General features: G+C 45.6%; 1 protein-coding gene across 1 annotated transcript in view; it reads right to left on the minus strand.

Moving 5' to 3' along the window:
• STK10 (serine/threonine kinase 10) overlaps positions 1-15,241 on the minus strand; it is a 120,104-nt gene that overhangs the window by 13,243 nt on the left and 91,620 nt on the right. The window contains exons 11-14 of the mRNA XM_036847984.1: positions 15,088-15,211; positions 14,461-14,640; positions 3,507-3,599; positions 542-671 (exon numbers count right to left, since the gene is read on the minus strand). Of these exons, the coding sequence (XP_036703879.1) occupies positions 542-671; positions 3,507-3,599; positions 14,461-14,640; positions 15,088-15,211 (527 nt within the window). The remainder of the gene's footprint in view (positions 1-541; positions 672-3,506; positions 3,600-14,460; positions 14,641-15,087; positions 15,212-15,241) is intronic.

The raw sequence follows: 15,241 nt of genomic DNA on the forward strand, positions 1-15,241 counted from the left end.
GCTTGGCTTCAAGATAAGGTCTGCATCCAAGGCCCACTCTACCACTCATTAACTGTGCACCCCAGGCCGAAGAAGAGTCAGTCTCCAAGCCTCAATTTCCTCATCTATAAAAACGGGGAGAATGGTAGGGCCTGCCGTGCAGGGTTACGGATAGGATGCAGTGTGACTAAGGTGTAAGATTAAGGCACGTGGCTCGGCAGAGGAGTTGCTCAATACGTGATGGCTGCTAGGAGCGGCTCTCAGTACGGCCCCCCGACCCCCGTTAACCCAGCTCACGTGCAATTTCCACCCACTCTACATTGCTTCCTTTTTTTTTTTTCTCCTTTCCTTGACATCCACAATAATGTCAGGTAGTGTTGTTGCTAACCGGTATCTCTGCCTCAGTCCTGACTTCAGTGGGGATTTTCCTCATGTTTCACCATAAAGGCCGATGTTTGGTCTTAGGGTGGAGAAGACCTAGCAGCTCTTCCTTGCCCGGGGCTGGGATGTACGTTCATGGAGAGTCTGGGCCAACATGCACGCCCCGCTCTCGGGCACCCACCTCGAAGGAGCTCCTGCTTCCTAGTGAGGCACTCGCGCTCCTTGTCACAGATCTCCCGCCTGTTGTCGGCCGTGATCCTCTTCATCGCCAACTCCAGGTCCTCCTTCTGCTTGGAGAGGAAGTCCCGGTCCTATTAAGTATTTAAAATTTTAGGCGTGTTTATGGTATTGTGGTTATTTTTTTTAGAGATACATATTGAGATATTAACAGGTGACATGATACAATGTCTGGGATTTGATTCAAAATAATACAGTAGAGTGGGGCAGTGAGTGGACAGGAGTTGATAATTACTGAGAACAGGTGATGGGTATATGGGGATTCATTATACTATTATACCTGTTTCTGCCTATGTTTTTAATTTTCCTTAATAAAGAGTAAAAAACTGAAATTTAAATTTAAAAGTTTTAGCTACTATACATGAAGTAGATAACCAACAAGGATCTACTGTATAGCACAGGGAACTATACTCAATATTTTGTAATAACCTATAAGGGGGAATTCCCTGGTGGTCCAGTGGTTAGGACTTGGAGCTTTCACTGCTGAGGGCCCAGGTTTGATCCGTGGTCAGGGAACTAAGATCCCGCAAGCTGCGCGTCGGGCACAGCCAAAAAAAACCAAAACCAAACAAACAAAAAAACCTATAAGGGAAAAGAATCTGAAAAAGAATATATATATATATATATATATATTTATATATATATGTATCACTAAATCACTGCACTGTACAACCAAAACTAACACAACATTGTAAATCAACTATACTTCAATAAAAATATAATAAATTAAAATTTTTCTTTTAAATAAAATTTTTAGGAAACATGTTAAGAAACTAAAAATTTGCACTAATTTTATCACTCAATGCTAGCAACTGGTTTTGGTGTACCTATATAAATGTATTTACGTCTGTTGTTGTTTCACAAAAATTATTTTAAAAGACTTGAAGAAATATTTGTACACCCATATTCATGGCAGCATTATTCACAACAGCCAAGGGATTGGAGACCACTCAAGTGTCCATAAACAGATGAGTGCATAAACACAATGTGGTATATACATACAATGAAATATTATTCAGCCTTTAAAAGGAAGGAAATTCTTATATATGCTACAACACGAATGAATCTTGAGGACAAGGTAAGTGAAATAAACCAGACACAAAGGGACAAACACTGTATGATTCCACTTATATGAGGTCAAATTTGTAGAGACAGAAAGTAGAATGGTGGTTGCCAGGGACTAAAGGCAGGGTGTCATGGGGAATTACTGCTTAATGGGTACAGAGTTTCTGTTTTGCAAGATGAAGAGTTGTGGAGATGGATCATGGTGATGGTACTCACAGTGATGTGAATGTACTTAATATCACTGAACTGCACACTTAAAAATGGGTAAGATGATAGCAAATTTTATGTTATGTCTATTTTACCACAACTTTTAAACATTATTAAAAAGACCTTTCCATGTCATAATGTAATAATCTTCTATCAAAACTAAGTTTTAATGGCTGAAAATATTTCATGGTATAGCTAGCTATACCCAACTTATCTACCCAATATATATAATAGTTGTTTACAGGTTTTCTTTATTTTAGATACTGCTGCTCTTCACAGTCTGGTAGCTAAATGTCCTTTAACCTCTGTGATGATTCATCTTCAAGATTAGTCCTAGAAGCAGAAAATCTAGCCCAAAGGATGTGTACATTTTTGAAGCTCTTGATGCAGTTGCCAGAGTGGCCTCCTAAAAGGGCCAGTCTGCTCTCCCTCTGTGGGGACTAGGGCCTGTCTCCCCAACCCTCCCTAGCCCTGCATTCTTTTTCTAATCAACCTGTCAAGGGACAGGTTGGAGGAAAGTATGATGGTGTCCTGGAGTCAGACTCAGCTTGAGGCCTTGGACCCCACTGTTAACTGTGCAGTGTCACCTCCGTGAGCCTTAGCTTCTTCCTCTGTAAAGGGGAAAACAAACAGCACCTATCCTGGTAAGCCATGAATGCTAAACCAGATAATATACAAAACATTTGTAATTGGAGACTCTAATTTTCTTTGCATTTGGGGGCAGAGGAAGTGGGACAAAATGAGAGCATGAAGTGAAAAGAAGGCTACTGAGGCTGGGGTAGAGGGGACTGAGTGTAGCTGGGAGAGGCTGACAAGAGCCAGACCTATAGGGCCTTGAAAGCATGTGAGAAGGCTGATCTGATCTTATGGACAAAGTGGGAGCCACTGAAGGTTTTAAAGGCCCAGGGCTGTTGGGGAAGGGTGCCATGATCAGATTTGGAATTCGTATTGATCACAACAACTGGTATGAGAGAAAGAACTGCAAGAACTGGAGGGAAACTAGCTGGGAGGCTACTGCAGTAGTCCAGGCAAAAGACAAGAATGGCTAGGGAGTCACAGAGATGTTGACAAGTTGATGGATCCAGAGAGAGTTTGGAGATTAAAAAAAAAACAAAAACCAAGCTTCAAGAGGTGATGAAGGATTGCAGGGAAAAGAGGTGTCAGGAATGACAAGGCTTCTGGCCTGACAACACAGTGGAGGACGGTGTCCCCTCAGAACATGAGAACAGGACCAGGTCAGGGAGATCTGGGTTTGGTGTCTTTGAGACTCCAAAAGATGTCAAGTGGGCAGAGGGATGTACTGGGTTGGTCAAGGAGATGTGATGTACAAACAGCTATAAAACAAGGCAGGAAGCGCTAAAGGCTTTGGGAGCGGTGGATGTAAAGGTCTGTGGTATCTCCTAGAGATGGGAGAGCTCACTTCCAGCTGGAGCAAGGGCAATCAAGGAAGGCTGCATGGGGGAGATGATAACAGGGATGATAATCAGGATGGTCTGATTTACTCAGAATGAGAGATAGGTGAGTATTCAAAGGGCAGGGCATGGGCATAGACAGAGAAGAGCTCTGGTCACCATTCAGGGACTCAAACCTGAGACTCCCCAACCCCTCCACTCCCCAGCTGAGGGGCGAGGACTCACGAGAAGCTGCTTCTTCTGTGCGTGCTCCTCCATCTTCTGCTTCATGCTCTCCTTCCGCTGCTGCCTGGGGAGCTTCTCCACCTCATTCTTCACCTGCACCAGAGACAGCAGAGAATGGCTGGGTCAGGGTACCTCCACACTTCATACTGAATAAGCCTTCAATCCCAGAACTCCTGGGCCAGGGAGACTGAAGATGAGGCTCAGCTTTCTAGGCACTGGCCCCGGCTCTGCTCCCCACTCCGCTGACAGACGGCACCTACTGGCCACCTGTCTGCTGCTGGCTCCAGTTTCCAGACTCCTTCAGAGCAGACAGATGCTGTTTTTGCTGTTTGGTATCCATCCCCCTTCTTCTGATGACAGCACCTCAGTTTCCTTTAGGACAGTGTTTCTCAACCTCTTTTTAAATTATTGCCCCCTCAAAAGCCCTTTTAGACATTTTTTCCCTAATTACCCAATACCATGCAACTTTAATCCCACAGATATACTGTCAATCTGTTAGATCATTGTAATATCTAAGATGTTTTTAACTCCTTGGGGGTGATATCACCCCGGCTGAGAATGCACGCATTAGGTAGCCCCTGCTCAGTCTCCGAGGTTCAGGTGTGGCTGACGCCCCCAGCCCCGTCTGACTCTAGGCTGGGCATATGATCCAAGCTGTCAATCAGCATATTCCATGCCTTGGCATCTGGGATTGGTTCAGAGATGAGCGTGTGATCTTCGCTGGGCTAGTGAGAGCTTCAGGATGGGTGCTGGAATTATTGGGGAAAGCCACTCTCTGTCCTTTGGGGTTGCTGAGCTGGGAGGATGTAGGCCATGGTGGACCACCCTGGAGGGGTCTGCCTGAGACAGAATCAATGCATGGAAGCAATGTTAAGAGATGAAGGATTCCTGGTGACACTTCTGCCCTCCTGGTCAGAGACAGGAGTTCTGGGTTTGATGTCTTTGAGACTCCAAAAGATGCCAGGTGGGCAGATGGTGAACTAATAGTATTCTCAAGCCAGCTGGAACTGGCTTTCTGTTTTTTATGACAGAAGAAGAAGAGATTCATGACACTTCACTGTAAGGAAGCTAGAGTTCCTCAAACAGTTTTCTCTGAGTAACCCATACCTTCACAGTTACCTGACACCCCAAAACATGCACTCACTGACAGGGCTCTTAGGAGCAGGTAGTGAAGGATTTTTCCATACTGTCCATGATCAAAAAAGAGCACTCCAGGAGAGTTCTACTTCTGGCATGGTGAGGTAAGCCAATGCAGCCTCTCATTCCTGCTGATTACAGTGAAAAACTCTGGATAAAATACAAAAAGCAACTAACTGAGGACTCAAACAAAATCAGGTGGCTATGAAAGGGAGTCAAAACTTATAGAAGGGGCTGGTACCGGGGGTGAGTTTCCTGGGATTTTTTTTTTTTCCTTTTGCTCTCCTGGCTTTGCCCCTGTCCTAGACAGTGATGCAGTGGCTAAAACTGTAAGAAACATTGTGTTTCTGGCCAAAGAATCAGGCAAAAGTCAATAAAATTAATAAACCTTTAGTCAGATTGACAGAGAAGTAGGAGGAAGTGGAGAAGGAAAAGGAGGAGGGAGAGGAAGAGGGTACTACAACACAAATTACCAGTATGAAGGGTGAAAGAGAAATCACTACAGATCCTAGTCATTAAAAAGGATACTAAAGGAATTCTATGAACAGCTTTATGTCAATAAATTCAGCCACTTAGGTGAAATAGACAAATTCCTTGAAAGAAACTACCAAAGCTCATTCAAGAAAAAATAGATAACTAAAACCAGAGTGACATTACAAGAAAACCACCAACCAAATCCTTTTCGTAAACATAGACTCAAAAGTCCTCATCAAAATATTAGCAAATTCAATCTAGTAATATATAAAAAGTAAACTACATAATGACCAAGTGGACTTTATCCCAGGAATGTAAAGCTCATTCAATATTTGAAGACAAAGCAATGTAATTCACAATATCAATAAAGAAGAAAAACTATATGATCACATCAATTGATATAGGAAAAACATCTGACAAAATGCAACATCCATTTATGACAAAATCTATTAGCAAACTAGGAATAGAAGGGAACTTCCTTAATCTGAAAGAGGGCATCTACAAAAAAACCCTAATGCTAACATCATACTTAACTATGAAATACTAAATGTTTTCCCCTTAAGACTGGAAACAAGGCAAGGATGTCCACTCTACTATTCCTATTCAGCATCCCACTAGAGGTCCTTGCCAGCATGATAAAGCAAGAAAAAGAAACAAAAAGCATATAGATTAAAAAGGAAGAAATAAAACTCTGTTTGCAGACATTATTGTCTATGTAGAAAATCCCAAGAAATCTATTTTTTAAAAAGTAGTAGAACTGGTAAGTGAGTTTAGTGAGGTCAATATACAAGATCAATATACCAATATTTTCTATACTCTAGCACTGACATTAGAAATTGACATTAAGGGGGACCTTCAAGATGGCAGAGGAGTAAGCTGTGGAGATCACCTTCCTACCCACAAACACAACAAAAATACATCTAAATGTGGAACAACTCCTACAGAACACCTACTGAACACTAGCAGAAGACCTCAGACTTCCCAAAAGGGAAGAAAATCCCCACATACCTGGGTAGGGCAAAAGAAAAAAGAAAAAAGAAAGACAAAAGAATAGGGACAGGACCTGCACCTCTGGAAGGGAGCTGTGAAGGAGGAAAAGTTTCCACACACTAGGAAGCCCCTTCACGGGCGGAGATGGGGTGGGGGGTGGGGGGGAAGCTTTGGAGCCACGGAGGAGAGCGCAGCAACAGGGGTGCAGAGGGCAAAGTGGAGAGATTCCTGCACAGAGGATCGGTGCCGACCAGCACTCACCAGCCTGAGAGGCTTGTCTGCTCACCCGCCGGGGCAGGTGGGGGCTGGGAGCTGAGGCTCAGGCTTCGGTGGTCTGGTCCCAGGAAGAGGACTGGGGTTGGCTGCATTAACACAGCCTGAAGGGGGCTAGTGCAACACAGCTAGCTGGGAGGGAGTCCAGGAAAAACTCTGGACCTGCCTAAGAGGCAAAAGACCATTGTTTCGGGGTGCCCGAGGAGAGGGGATTCCTTCCCCGTCTGCCCACAGAAGGTAAAGCAACGCCTAAACGAGCTCCAGAGACGGGCGCGAGCCACAGCTATCAGCTCGGACACCAGAGACAGGTGTGAAACACTAACGCTGCTGCTGCAGCCACCAAGAATCCTGTGTGCAAGCACAGGTCACTATCCACATGCCCACCCCCCACCCCCCCGCGAGCCTGTGCAGCCTGCCACTGCCAGGGTCCCGTGATCCAGGGACAACTTCCCCAGGAGAACACGTGGCTGTTGCAACGTCACGCCAGCCTCTGCCGCCAAAGGCTCGCCCCGCATTCCCATTATAACTACTGTACCCCTTCCTCTCCCCCGCACTGGCATGAATGAGCCAGAGTACCCTAATAAGCCGTTGCTTTAACCCCATCCTGTCTGGGTGAGAACAGAAGCCTGAGGGCAACCTACACGCAGAGGCGGGGCCAAAACCAAAGCTGAACCCCAGGAGCTGTGCCAACAAAGAAGAGAAAGGGAAATCTCTCCCAGCAGCCTCAGGAGCAGCGGATTAAATCCCCACAATCAACTTGAGGTACCCTGCATCTCTGGAATACCTGAATAGACAACGAATCATCCCAAAATTGAGGCGGTGGACTTTGGGAGCAACTGTAGACTTGGGGTTTGCTGTCTGCAACTGACTTGTGATTTTTATGTTTATCTTAGTATAGTTTTTAGCGCTTGTTATCATTGCTGGATTTGTTTATTGGTTTGGTTGCTCTCTTCTTTTTCTTTTCTTTTTTTTAGTACTTTTTAATTTTTTAATTTTGATTATTTTTTATTTTTTAATTTTAATTATTTTATTTTATTTATTTTTTATTTTTTTATTAAAAAAATTTTTTTTCTATTTTTTTCTACCCTTTCTTCTGAGCCATGTGGCTGTCAGGGTCTTGGTGCACTGGCCTGGTGTCAGGCCTGAGCCTCTGAGGTGGACGAGACGAGTTCAGGACATTGGACCACCAGAGACCTCCTGGCCCCATGTAATATCAATCGACGAGAGCTCTCCCAGAGATCTCCATCTCAATGCTAAGACCCAGCTCCACCCAACGGCCAGCAAACTCCAGTGCTGGACAGCCCATGCCAAACAACTAGCAAGACAGGAATACAACCCCATGCATTAGCAGAGAGGCTGCCTAAAATCATGCTAAGTTCACAGACACCCCAAAACACACCACCAAATGCAGCCCTGCCCACCAGAAAGACAAGATCCAGCCCCACCCACCAGAACACAGGCACCAGTCCCCTCCACCAGGAAGCCTACACAAGCCAACCTTACCCACTGGGGCAGACACCAAAAACAATGGGAACTATGAACCTGCAGCCTGTGAAAAGGAGACCCCAAACACAGCAAGTTAGGCAAAGTGAGAAGACAGAGAAATGTGCAGCAGATGAAGGAGCAAGGTAAAAAACCCACCAGACCAGGCTTCTCTGGTGGCGCAGTGGTTGAGAATCTGCCTGCTAATGCAGGGGACATGGGTTCGAGCCCTGGTCTGGGAAGATCCCACATGCCGCGGAGCAACTAGGCCCGTGAGCCACAACTACTGAGCCTGCGCGTCTGGAGCCCGTGCTCCACAACAAGAGAGGCCGCAATAGTGAGAGGCCTGCGCACCGCGATGAAGAGTGGCCCCCGCTTGCCACAACTAGAGGAAGCCCTCGCACAGAAACGAAGACCCAACACAGCCAAAAATAAATAAATAAATAAATAAATAAATAATAATTAAAACATGTGACCTTGTGTTATGCAAAGATTTCTTAGATAAGCCGCTAAAAGCACGATCCCTAAGAAAAAATGATAAGCTGGACTTCACCAAAATTAACTGCTTCTGCTCTATGCAAGACACTGTTAGGAGAATCAAAACACAAGCCACGGACTGGGAGCAAACATTTGCAAAATATATAACTGACAAAGTACTTGTATTCAGAATGTAAAAATAACTGTCACAATTCAGTAATAAAAAAAACAAATCACCCAGTTAAATAAATGGGTAATAGGTTTAAACAGGTACCTCACCAAAAAAGATATATAGATAGCAAAAAAGCACAGGAAAAGATACTCAACTTTAGTCACTAATGAAATGCAAATAAAAAGCCACAATGAGCTACCACCTCCTATCAGAATGGCTAAAACAGAAAAAATAAAACTGATAATACCAAGTACTGGTGAGGATGCGGAGCAACGGGAACTCTCACACATTGTCTTGGAGACGTAAAATAATACAGACTCTTTTGGGAAAGTTTGGCGGCCTCTCCTAAAGTTAAACATACACTGTCACCTGACCCCAAAATCCTACCAGCTATTCTTTATTGTCTCTTCTTCCAGTTCTTGGGTGTTTTCTTTCATGGTTTTAGGTTTGTAATCTGAATTCGGCCCCTTTGTTCTTTAGCTTTAATGGTCTTGAATTAGGGTTTCTCAACCTTGGCCCTATTGACTTTGGGAGCAGATAATTCTTTGTTGCGAGGGATGTCCTACGCACTATGCAGGATGTTAATAGCATCGCTGCCCTTACCCACTAGATGCCGTAGCACCCTCTCCCCAGTTGTGACAATAAAAATGTTTCTAGACACTGCCAAATGTCCCCTGGTGAGCACAAGAGTCCCTGGTTGAGAATCACTGTGTTAGAAGTCCTCATAAAATATCTCCAAAATCTCATTTGTGCCACTTCACCTTCCATTTCCAAGGGCTCCCTTGGATATATGGTACATAACCATAATTCAGCACCAGTCAGGTGTTCGTCAAAACGCCTCTGACAGCCCCATTCGAGGCATCGTACAATTGAAAGGATGCATTAGCTTAGAAGTGTGCTTTTCAAGCTTGATGATGTGGCTTTCCAGGACGGAAGATGAGGAACAGAAGTTTAGAAGAGGGTCTGGAGGTTTCTGCTAAAGGCACTGAAAACAGTAAGAAGTCTTATACCACTGACAATGGAGGGAGAAAGCAAAAGAACATTCAGAGTAGAGTCACATGGAGCTACTTAGCAAAGGGACACCTGGACCTGCTCATAAGTAACCCCTGAGGACAGGGATGTACCAGCGCCACTCTGGCTGAGGTCTATAAAGAGAGGCTTTCTACTACATGTCAGAAATCCTGCTTTCTGGTCCAACTGCACATCTTTGGAACAGTCCCTGGACTTGTTTCCCATTTTCTCATCAGAAAAAATTATCTGGCCTTTAGCTAAAACTTCTAGGGTCCTTCCAGGAATATAACTCTGTGATGTTATAGAGATCCAGACGATTTAAGAAATAGTTAAATTACGTTTAATGAGTGTTGCCTAGGAAGGCAGGAAAACAAAGAGTTCTGGAAAGATTTCCTTCAAGACTGATTGAATTTGTTTTCAAATTTAGATGATCTAAGAAGTAAGTTACAATTGTCCACTGAGTTTCTCGTGGATGTTAAGTGTACTGTGTGCATGCGGACTGAGGAGCAGACCATCAATTCCATTCTCATAGAACACACTTATTATACATTTATTATGTTTCTATATGTAGACACACACAGTACTAGATTTAGTTAATTACTTGAAACAACAATGAAGAATAAATACGTCCCCATTCAACTAGCTTACTAATAATGATTTTTCCTATATGCATACCTCCTAAATGCTGGAAGGTCATTAGTATGATATTTCATAACAATTGCTGTAACCATGACAGAGGTCCCATGAGGCATCTCAAGTTTTACCCTCTGTTATTTTTGTATGTTTTCTATGCCTGAGATCACATCACGACTGGCTTTCTCACATTCAGTGGATCACAGGGAGATGGACAGGGTGAGCCCTTCCTTGCTCTGAACTGATGAAAGTCAAGTCCACGTGGGTCTGTGTATGGTCTTCTTCTCCAGCATCCACGTGTGGATTTCTCTGATGTAGCACTGGGCTGGCTAATGCATCTGTGGGTAGTTCAGAACCTGCTCAGCTGGGGGTCCTACTCATTCCCACTTTTGTCCTTCACCCCTGCTGGTGCATCCTAACCAGCAATCCAAGGGCGTACCCCTCCCTGCTGGGCTTCACCAGCAGCCCTCACACAGGTGACCTTTGTGATCAAAGGTCTTCGGACTGTGGAGTAGGCAATGGCAGGACATGGAATCGTGGGACACCTGGGGGCGTACCATGAAGCAAAGCCCTTCACCGGTCCCCACCAGCAAGAATCTCTAGACCTTACTTTGGAAACTGATAATAATGATAATGGTAAGAATAACCGAAAGGGCCACCATGCAGTAAATGCTTACCAGGTGCCAGGTGCCTGGCCTGCATTAAGTCATTTAGTCTCTATCCAGAACAGCTTCATGAGTGATCCTGTCATTATCTGCTTTCACAGAGGAGACAGAGGCTCCGTGAGTTTAAGCAGCTTGCCTGAGTTCAGAGTCGGGATTCAAACTCGGGTCTCTTGACTCCAGGCCCACACAACCACTTCCCTAGGATGCCATCCTAAAAGAACTTGCTTCTCTCTTTACAAGTGGAAAAGACCATCTTCCCCCTTTACTCCCTCTGATAAAAATGTAGTACGTTCTCAAACTTCTTATAACCATGTAACATGCAACTCTTTCCATACTGACAGCCTCTTACAACAATGGCAAATCTGAGGACAGGGTCTGTGTATGATTTGCTCATCACTGCCTAATACAGGGGTGACAAACAGTAGGAGCTCTAAAAATATATACTGATTAATTAAGTAACAAAACCCCCGCAGCTAGCTCTGGGAACCGGAAGCAAGCGCAAGCCTACACTTCGCCTGGCTCCACCGTGAAGCAGGTTAAAGCCAGCAGTGAGCCCGAGTCCTGGCAGCAAGAATGCCTCATGGGAGGAGAGTGACAGGGTCACGGTCCCACCAAACGGCAGAAGCCAGAAGCGCAAAGAGGTCAAGCTTTTTCTTTCCATGAAAACTTTTTGAAGAAAAACACCCAGGGAAAAAGGAAAATCTAAAAACTGAATCTGAGTAGAAGCCCAAGTACCAGATCCCACGCACTGTCTCAGAATTCACTGACAGGCTTGAAAACCCTCCCAGAATGCTGCCAACAACGAGAACGTCCACCTTTGTTAAAGGTCGGTGCCGGCCAAGGGCGAGGAACTCCGTGGGGACCCCTCACACCTCCCCATCCCAGGCACCTCCTCTTTTTTCCCACTTTTACAGTCCCCACAGCTCCTTCCCCCACCTGCACGTACAAAGGGTGCACGTACGTGATGGGGTGAGGAACCAAGAGGAAACTGGAATCCGCGGGGTACTTGTTCTGGGGCAGACACTGGGTGCTTCTCACTTAATGCTCAAAATATCTGAGAGGAATGCACGGTAAACAGCACCGAATCAAACAGCAAACTCCTGCCTCTGACTCACCTCCCTCCATGATTTGGCCCCTCTCTACCTGTCTGATTTCATCTCGTATGAATCTCCCAATCGCTTCCTAAGCTCCTACCACACTGATCATTTTTTCAGTTCCTTCCAAGCTCTTTCCCACACCTCAGGGCCTTTGCATATGCTGTTCCACCCTCCTGGAATGTTGTTTGCACATGCCGTTCCACCCTCCTAGAAACATCCTTCTGGTCTCAGCCTAAATGTCACATACTGATCTCTCCGTAACTTCTCTAGTTAACCAACCTATTTGCTCTCACAGCAAGCATGCAATGGGCAAGTGTTTTTTTATTTGATGTTGTGCGCTTTTTTTTCTGGTTTTCCTGGCAATTAACAACTCCTTGAGTGTAGGGACCCTATCTATTTTGTTCATTACAGTATCCCTGGCACCTCATACAGTGCCACACATGTAGATATTCAATACAACAGTAGCTGAATAACTCTCACTGTGACAGAAGGCAGCCAGAACTCAGGCAAGAACTCGAAAAATATTGCTGGCTCGGTTCCAGACCACCACAATAAGGCGAACATCTCAATAAAGCAAGTCACGTGACTATCTTGGTTTCCCAGTGTGTAGAAAAAGTTATCTTTACACTATACTGTAGTCTGTTAAGTGTGCATTAGCATTATGTCTAAAAAAACACAATTGTATATAACTTAAAAAATATTTTATTGCTAAAAAAATGCTCATCATCATCTGAGCGAGTTGTAATCTTTTTGCAAAAGTAACATCAAAGATCACTGATCACAGATCACCATGACAAATATAATCATAATGATAAAGTTTGAAATATGCAAGCATTACCAAAATGTGACACAGAGACAGGAAGGGAGCAAATGCTGTTGGAAAAATGGTGCAGAAAGACGTGCTCAACGCAGGGTTGCCACAAACCTTCAATTTGTAAAAAAGAAAACACAGTATCTGCAAAGTGCATTAAAACAAGGTCTGCCTGTAGCTTGTCCAAAGCCCAGCAGTTTGCTTTGAGCCACACAGCCGAGACTTGGAACCAAGTCTGTGCTCCCGGCATTGGAGCTGGGGATGTGCTTAGTATCAGCTTTTCCCTCCTCCCCCAACACATCTCAGCCCACTGGCCCATCTCTCAGCAGGAGGTTCAGGACCAGGGTAAGTCAAGGCACTCACCTCAGGCACAAAAGGGAATGCCAAAAAACTCAGTAATCAAGATAAATACAATTTTAAAAACTCAAAATTCATGCCAAAAAAAAAATTATGAACAAAATTCAAATACAGACAGGATCAAGTCCTATACTTGCAGGGCTCAGCCTCATCGCCTCACACTAACCCCAGCCCTGTCGGATCCTGCCTATTTTATTTTATTCTATTTCATTTCATTTATTTTTGGTTGCACCACGCGGCACATGGGATCTTAGTTCCCCGACCAGGGATCAAACCCACGCCCCCTGCAGTGGAAGCGCGGAGTCTTAACCTCTGGACCGCCAAGGAAGTCCCCTGCCTCTGTTTTAAATAGCTGATATTCTGTTCATCATGAATATTTTACACGAATTTTTATTTTAAAACACTGCATCAGAATATTCTTTATCTTGATTATGGAGTTTTTTGGCACCTCCTTAAATTCTGTGCCCTAGACAAGTTGTCTCATCCCAGCCCTGGCCCTGCTCAGCCAGCCAGTGGCCCCGGTTCCCACAGGCAGCCACCGGAGGGCCCCTGGATACACCAAATGTCATGTCCGTCACAGTAAAGTCTAGGAGCTGGGTTCTGAGGTCCCCGAGCACCATAGAAGCTGTTCACCTACTGCTCCCATCTGGAGATTGGGAAGCAGCCTTGATTGGTACGGCTGCCCCAAGGCTTCTACCCTCCTTGTCCCCCTTTTTCCTCCTGAGAGTTTAGGAAAGAAAGTCTGTCCCAGCTTCCCAGTGTCTGGCTCCACAGGGGGAGGTGTGGGCTGGTCTCTGGGACCCAGATGCCCTTCCCTGGGCAGGCTGAGAAATACGCCACCCTTCCCTTGTCTCCAGACCATCTACCTCTTTGCCACCTCCCACTTCCCCTTCCAGCTGGATGGGGAAAGAGGGAGAACAGGCACATAGGTCCAAACTAGGGGGCTGCTGTTCTGGGAGAAGGGAGAGTAGGGCATGGAGGACGTGTGTGCACCCATCCAGCACCCACTGCCCCTCTGGAGACAGCATCTCAAGTTTCCCTGAACTGCCATCCCTTCCTTCCCCCTGCTCTCTTTCAGTGAGGGCTGCTAAGCTGGGGGGATGTACAGGAAGCTGCCTGAGGCCACATGGCGAGGGCCTGCCTGAAACCAAGTCCACACAGAGGAAAGCAGAGCCCAAATGATGGGGAAGGGGCTCCTAATGGCACAGCTGGAGGGTGTAGATCCAGACATAGCTGGATGTGAGCTTTTCATGTATACAAGCTCCCCAAAATTCCCTCTGTTTCTGAGGCAAGGTTGAGTTGGGTTTTGATTACTTGCAGCTGAGAGGGTCCTAATCCTCCTAGACACCCCTGCTTCCACCCAGCACGTACTCACCTCCTTCTTCATCAGCTTGAGCTGCTCCTGGAACCTGGCATGGTCCCGCTCCTGCTCCAGGCGGATCCGCTTGGCCTCCTCCCGGCGGCGCACAGCGTGGTCTTGCTCCATCTTCTCCACTTGCTGCTTTTGCTGACGCTCCAGGTTCTCCAGCTCTGTGTCAAAGAACTTCTTCTTGGCCTGGAAGGAGCAGAAAGGGAAATTCAGGGAAGTCACCTTATACCTGGGAGGGAGATGGGGAAAGCCCAGAGCCCATGCTCAGACCTGGGTTTGAATCCCAGGTCTATCACCTCTTTGCTGTGTGACCTAGGACAAGTCACTGAACCTCTCTGAGTTTTTTTTTCTCACATGCAAAAGGAAGACCAGACCATCTACCTCGCAGGGTTGTTGCATGGGGCTCAACGTTTATGTCCCCTCTAGAGATCCTCCTGTGTGACTCAGAGGAGCATCGTGACCTTCATGCAATGCTGTGTTTATAAGTCAATGCCTAATGAGATCAGGAAACAGAGGAATTGGGCAATTGTTGTGAATTATTCTCCATGCCCAATCATCCTCACTCTGCAACTTCGCTTAAAGAAAACATGGAAGCAAGAAGCCCTATAGGGACCCCTCTTTTCTCACGCTCACATTGATTTCTTGTTCAAAACGTTTGTGCATCTGCTCCAGCTGCAGCTCATGCTTGCTGCTCAGCTGGGTCTGGTTCCGATGCTCTTCTTTCTGGAGCAGCCGAAGTTCTCGGAGTTCCTGGCGCCTGAAGGGTGGAAGGATGAGGACATTTCAG

The sequence above is a fragment of the Balaenoptera musculus genome, chromosome 3 (assembly GCF_009873245.2).
Source record: "Balaenoptera musculus isolate JJ_BM4_2016_0621 chromosome 3, mBalMus1.pri.v3, whole genome shotgun sequence".
Lineage (NCBI taxonomy): Eukaryota > Metazoa > Chordata > Mammalia > Artiodactyla > Balaenopteridae > Balaenoptera > Balaenoptera musculus.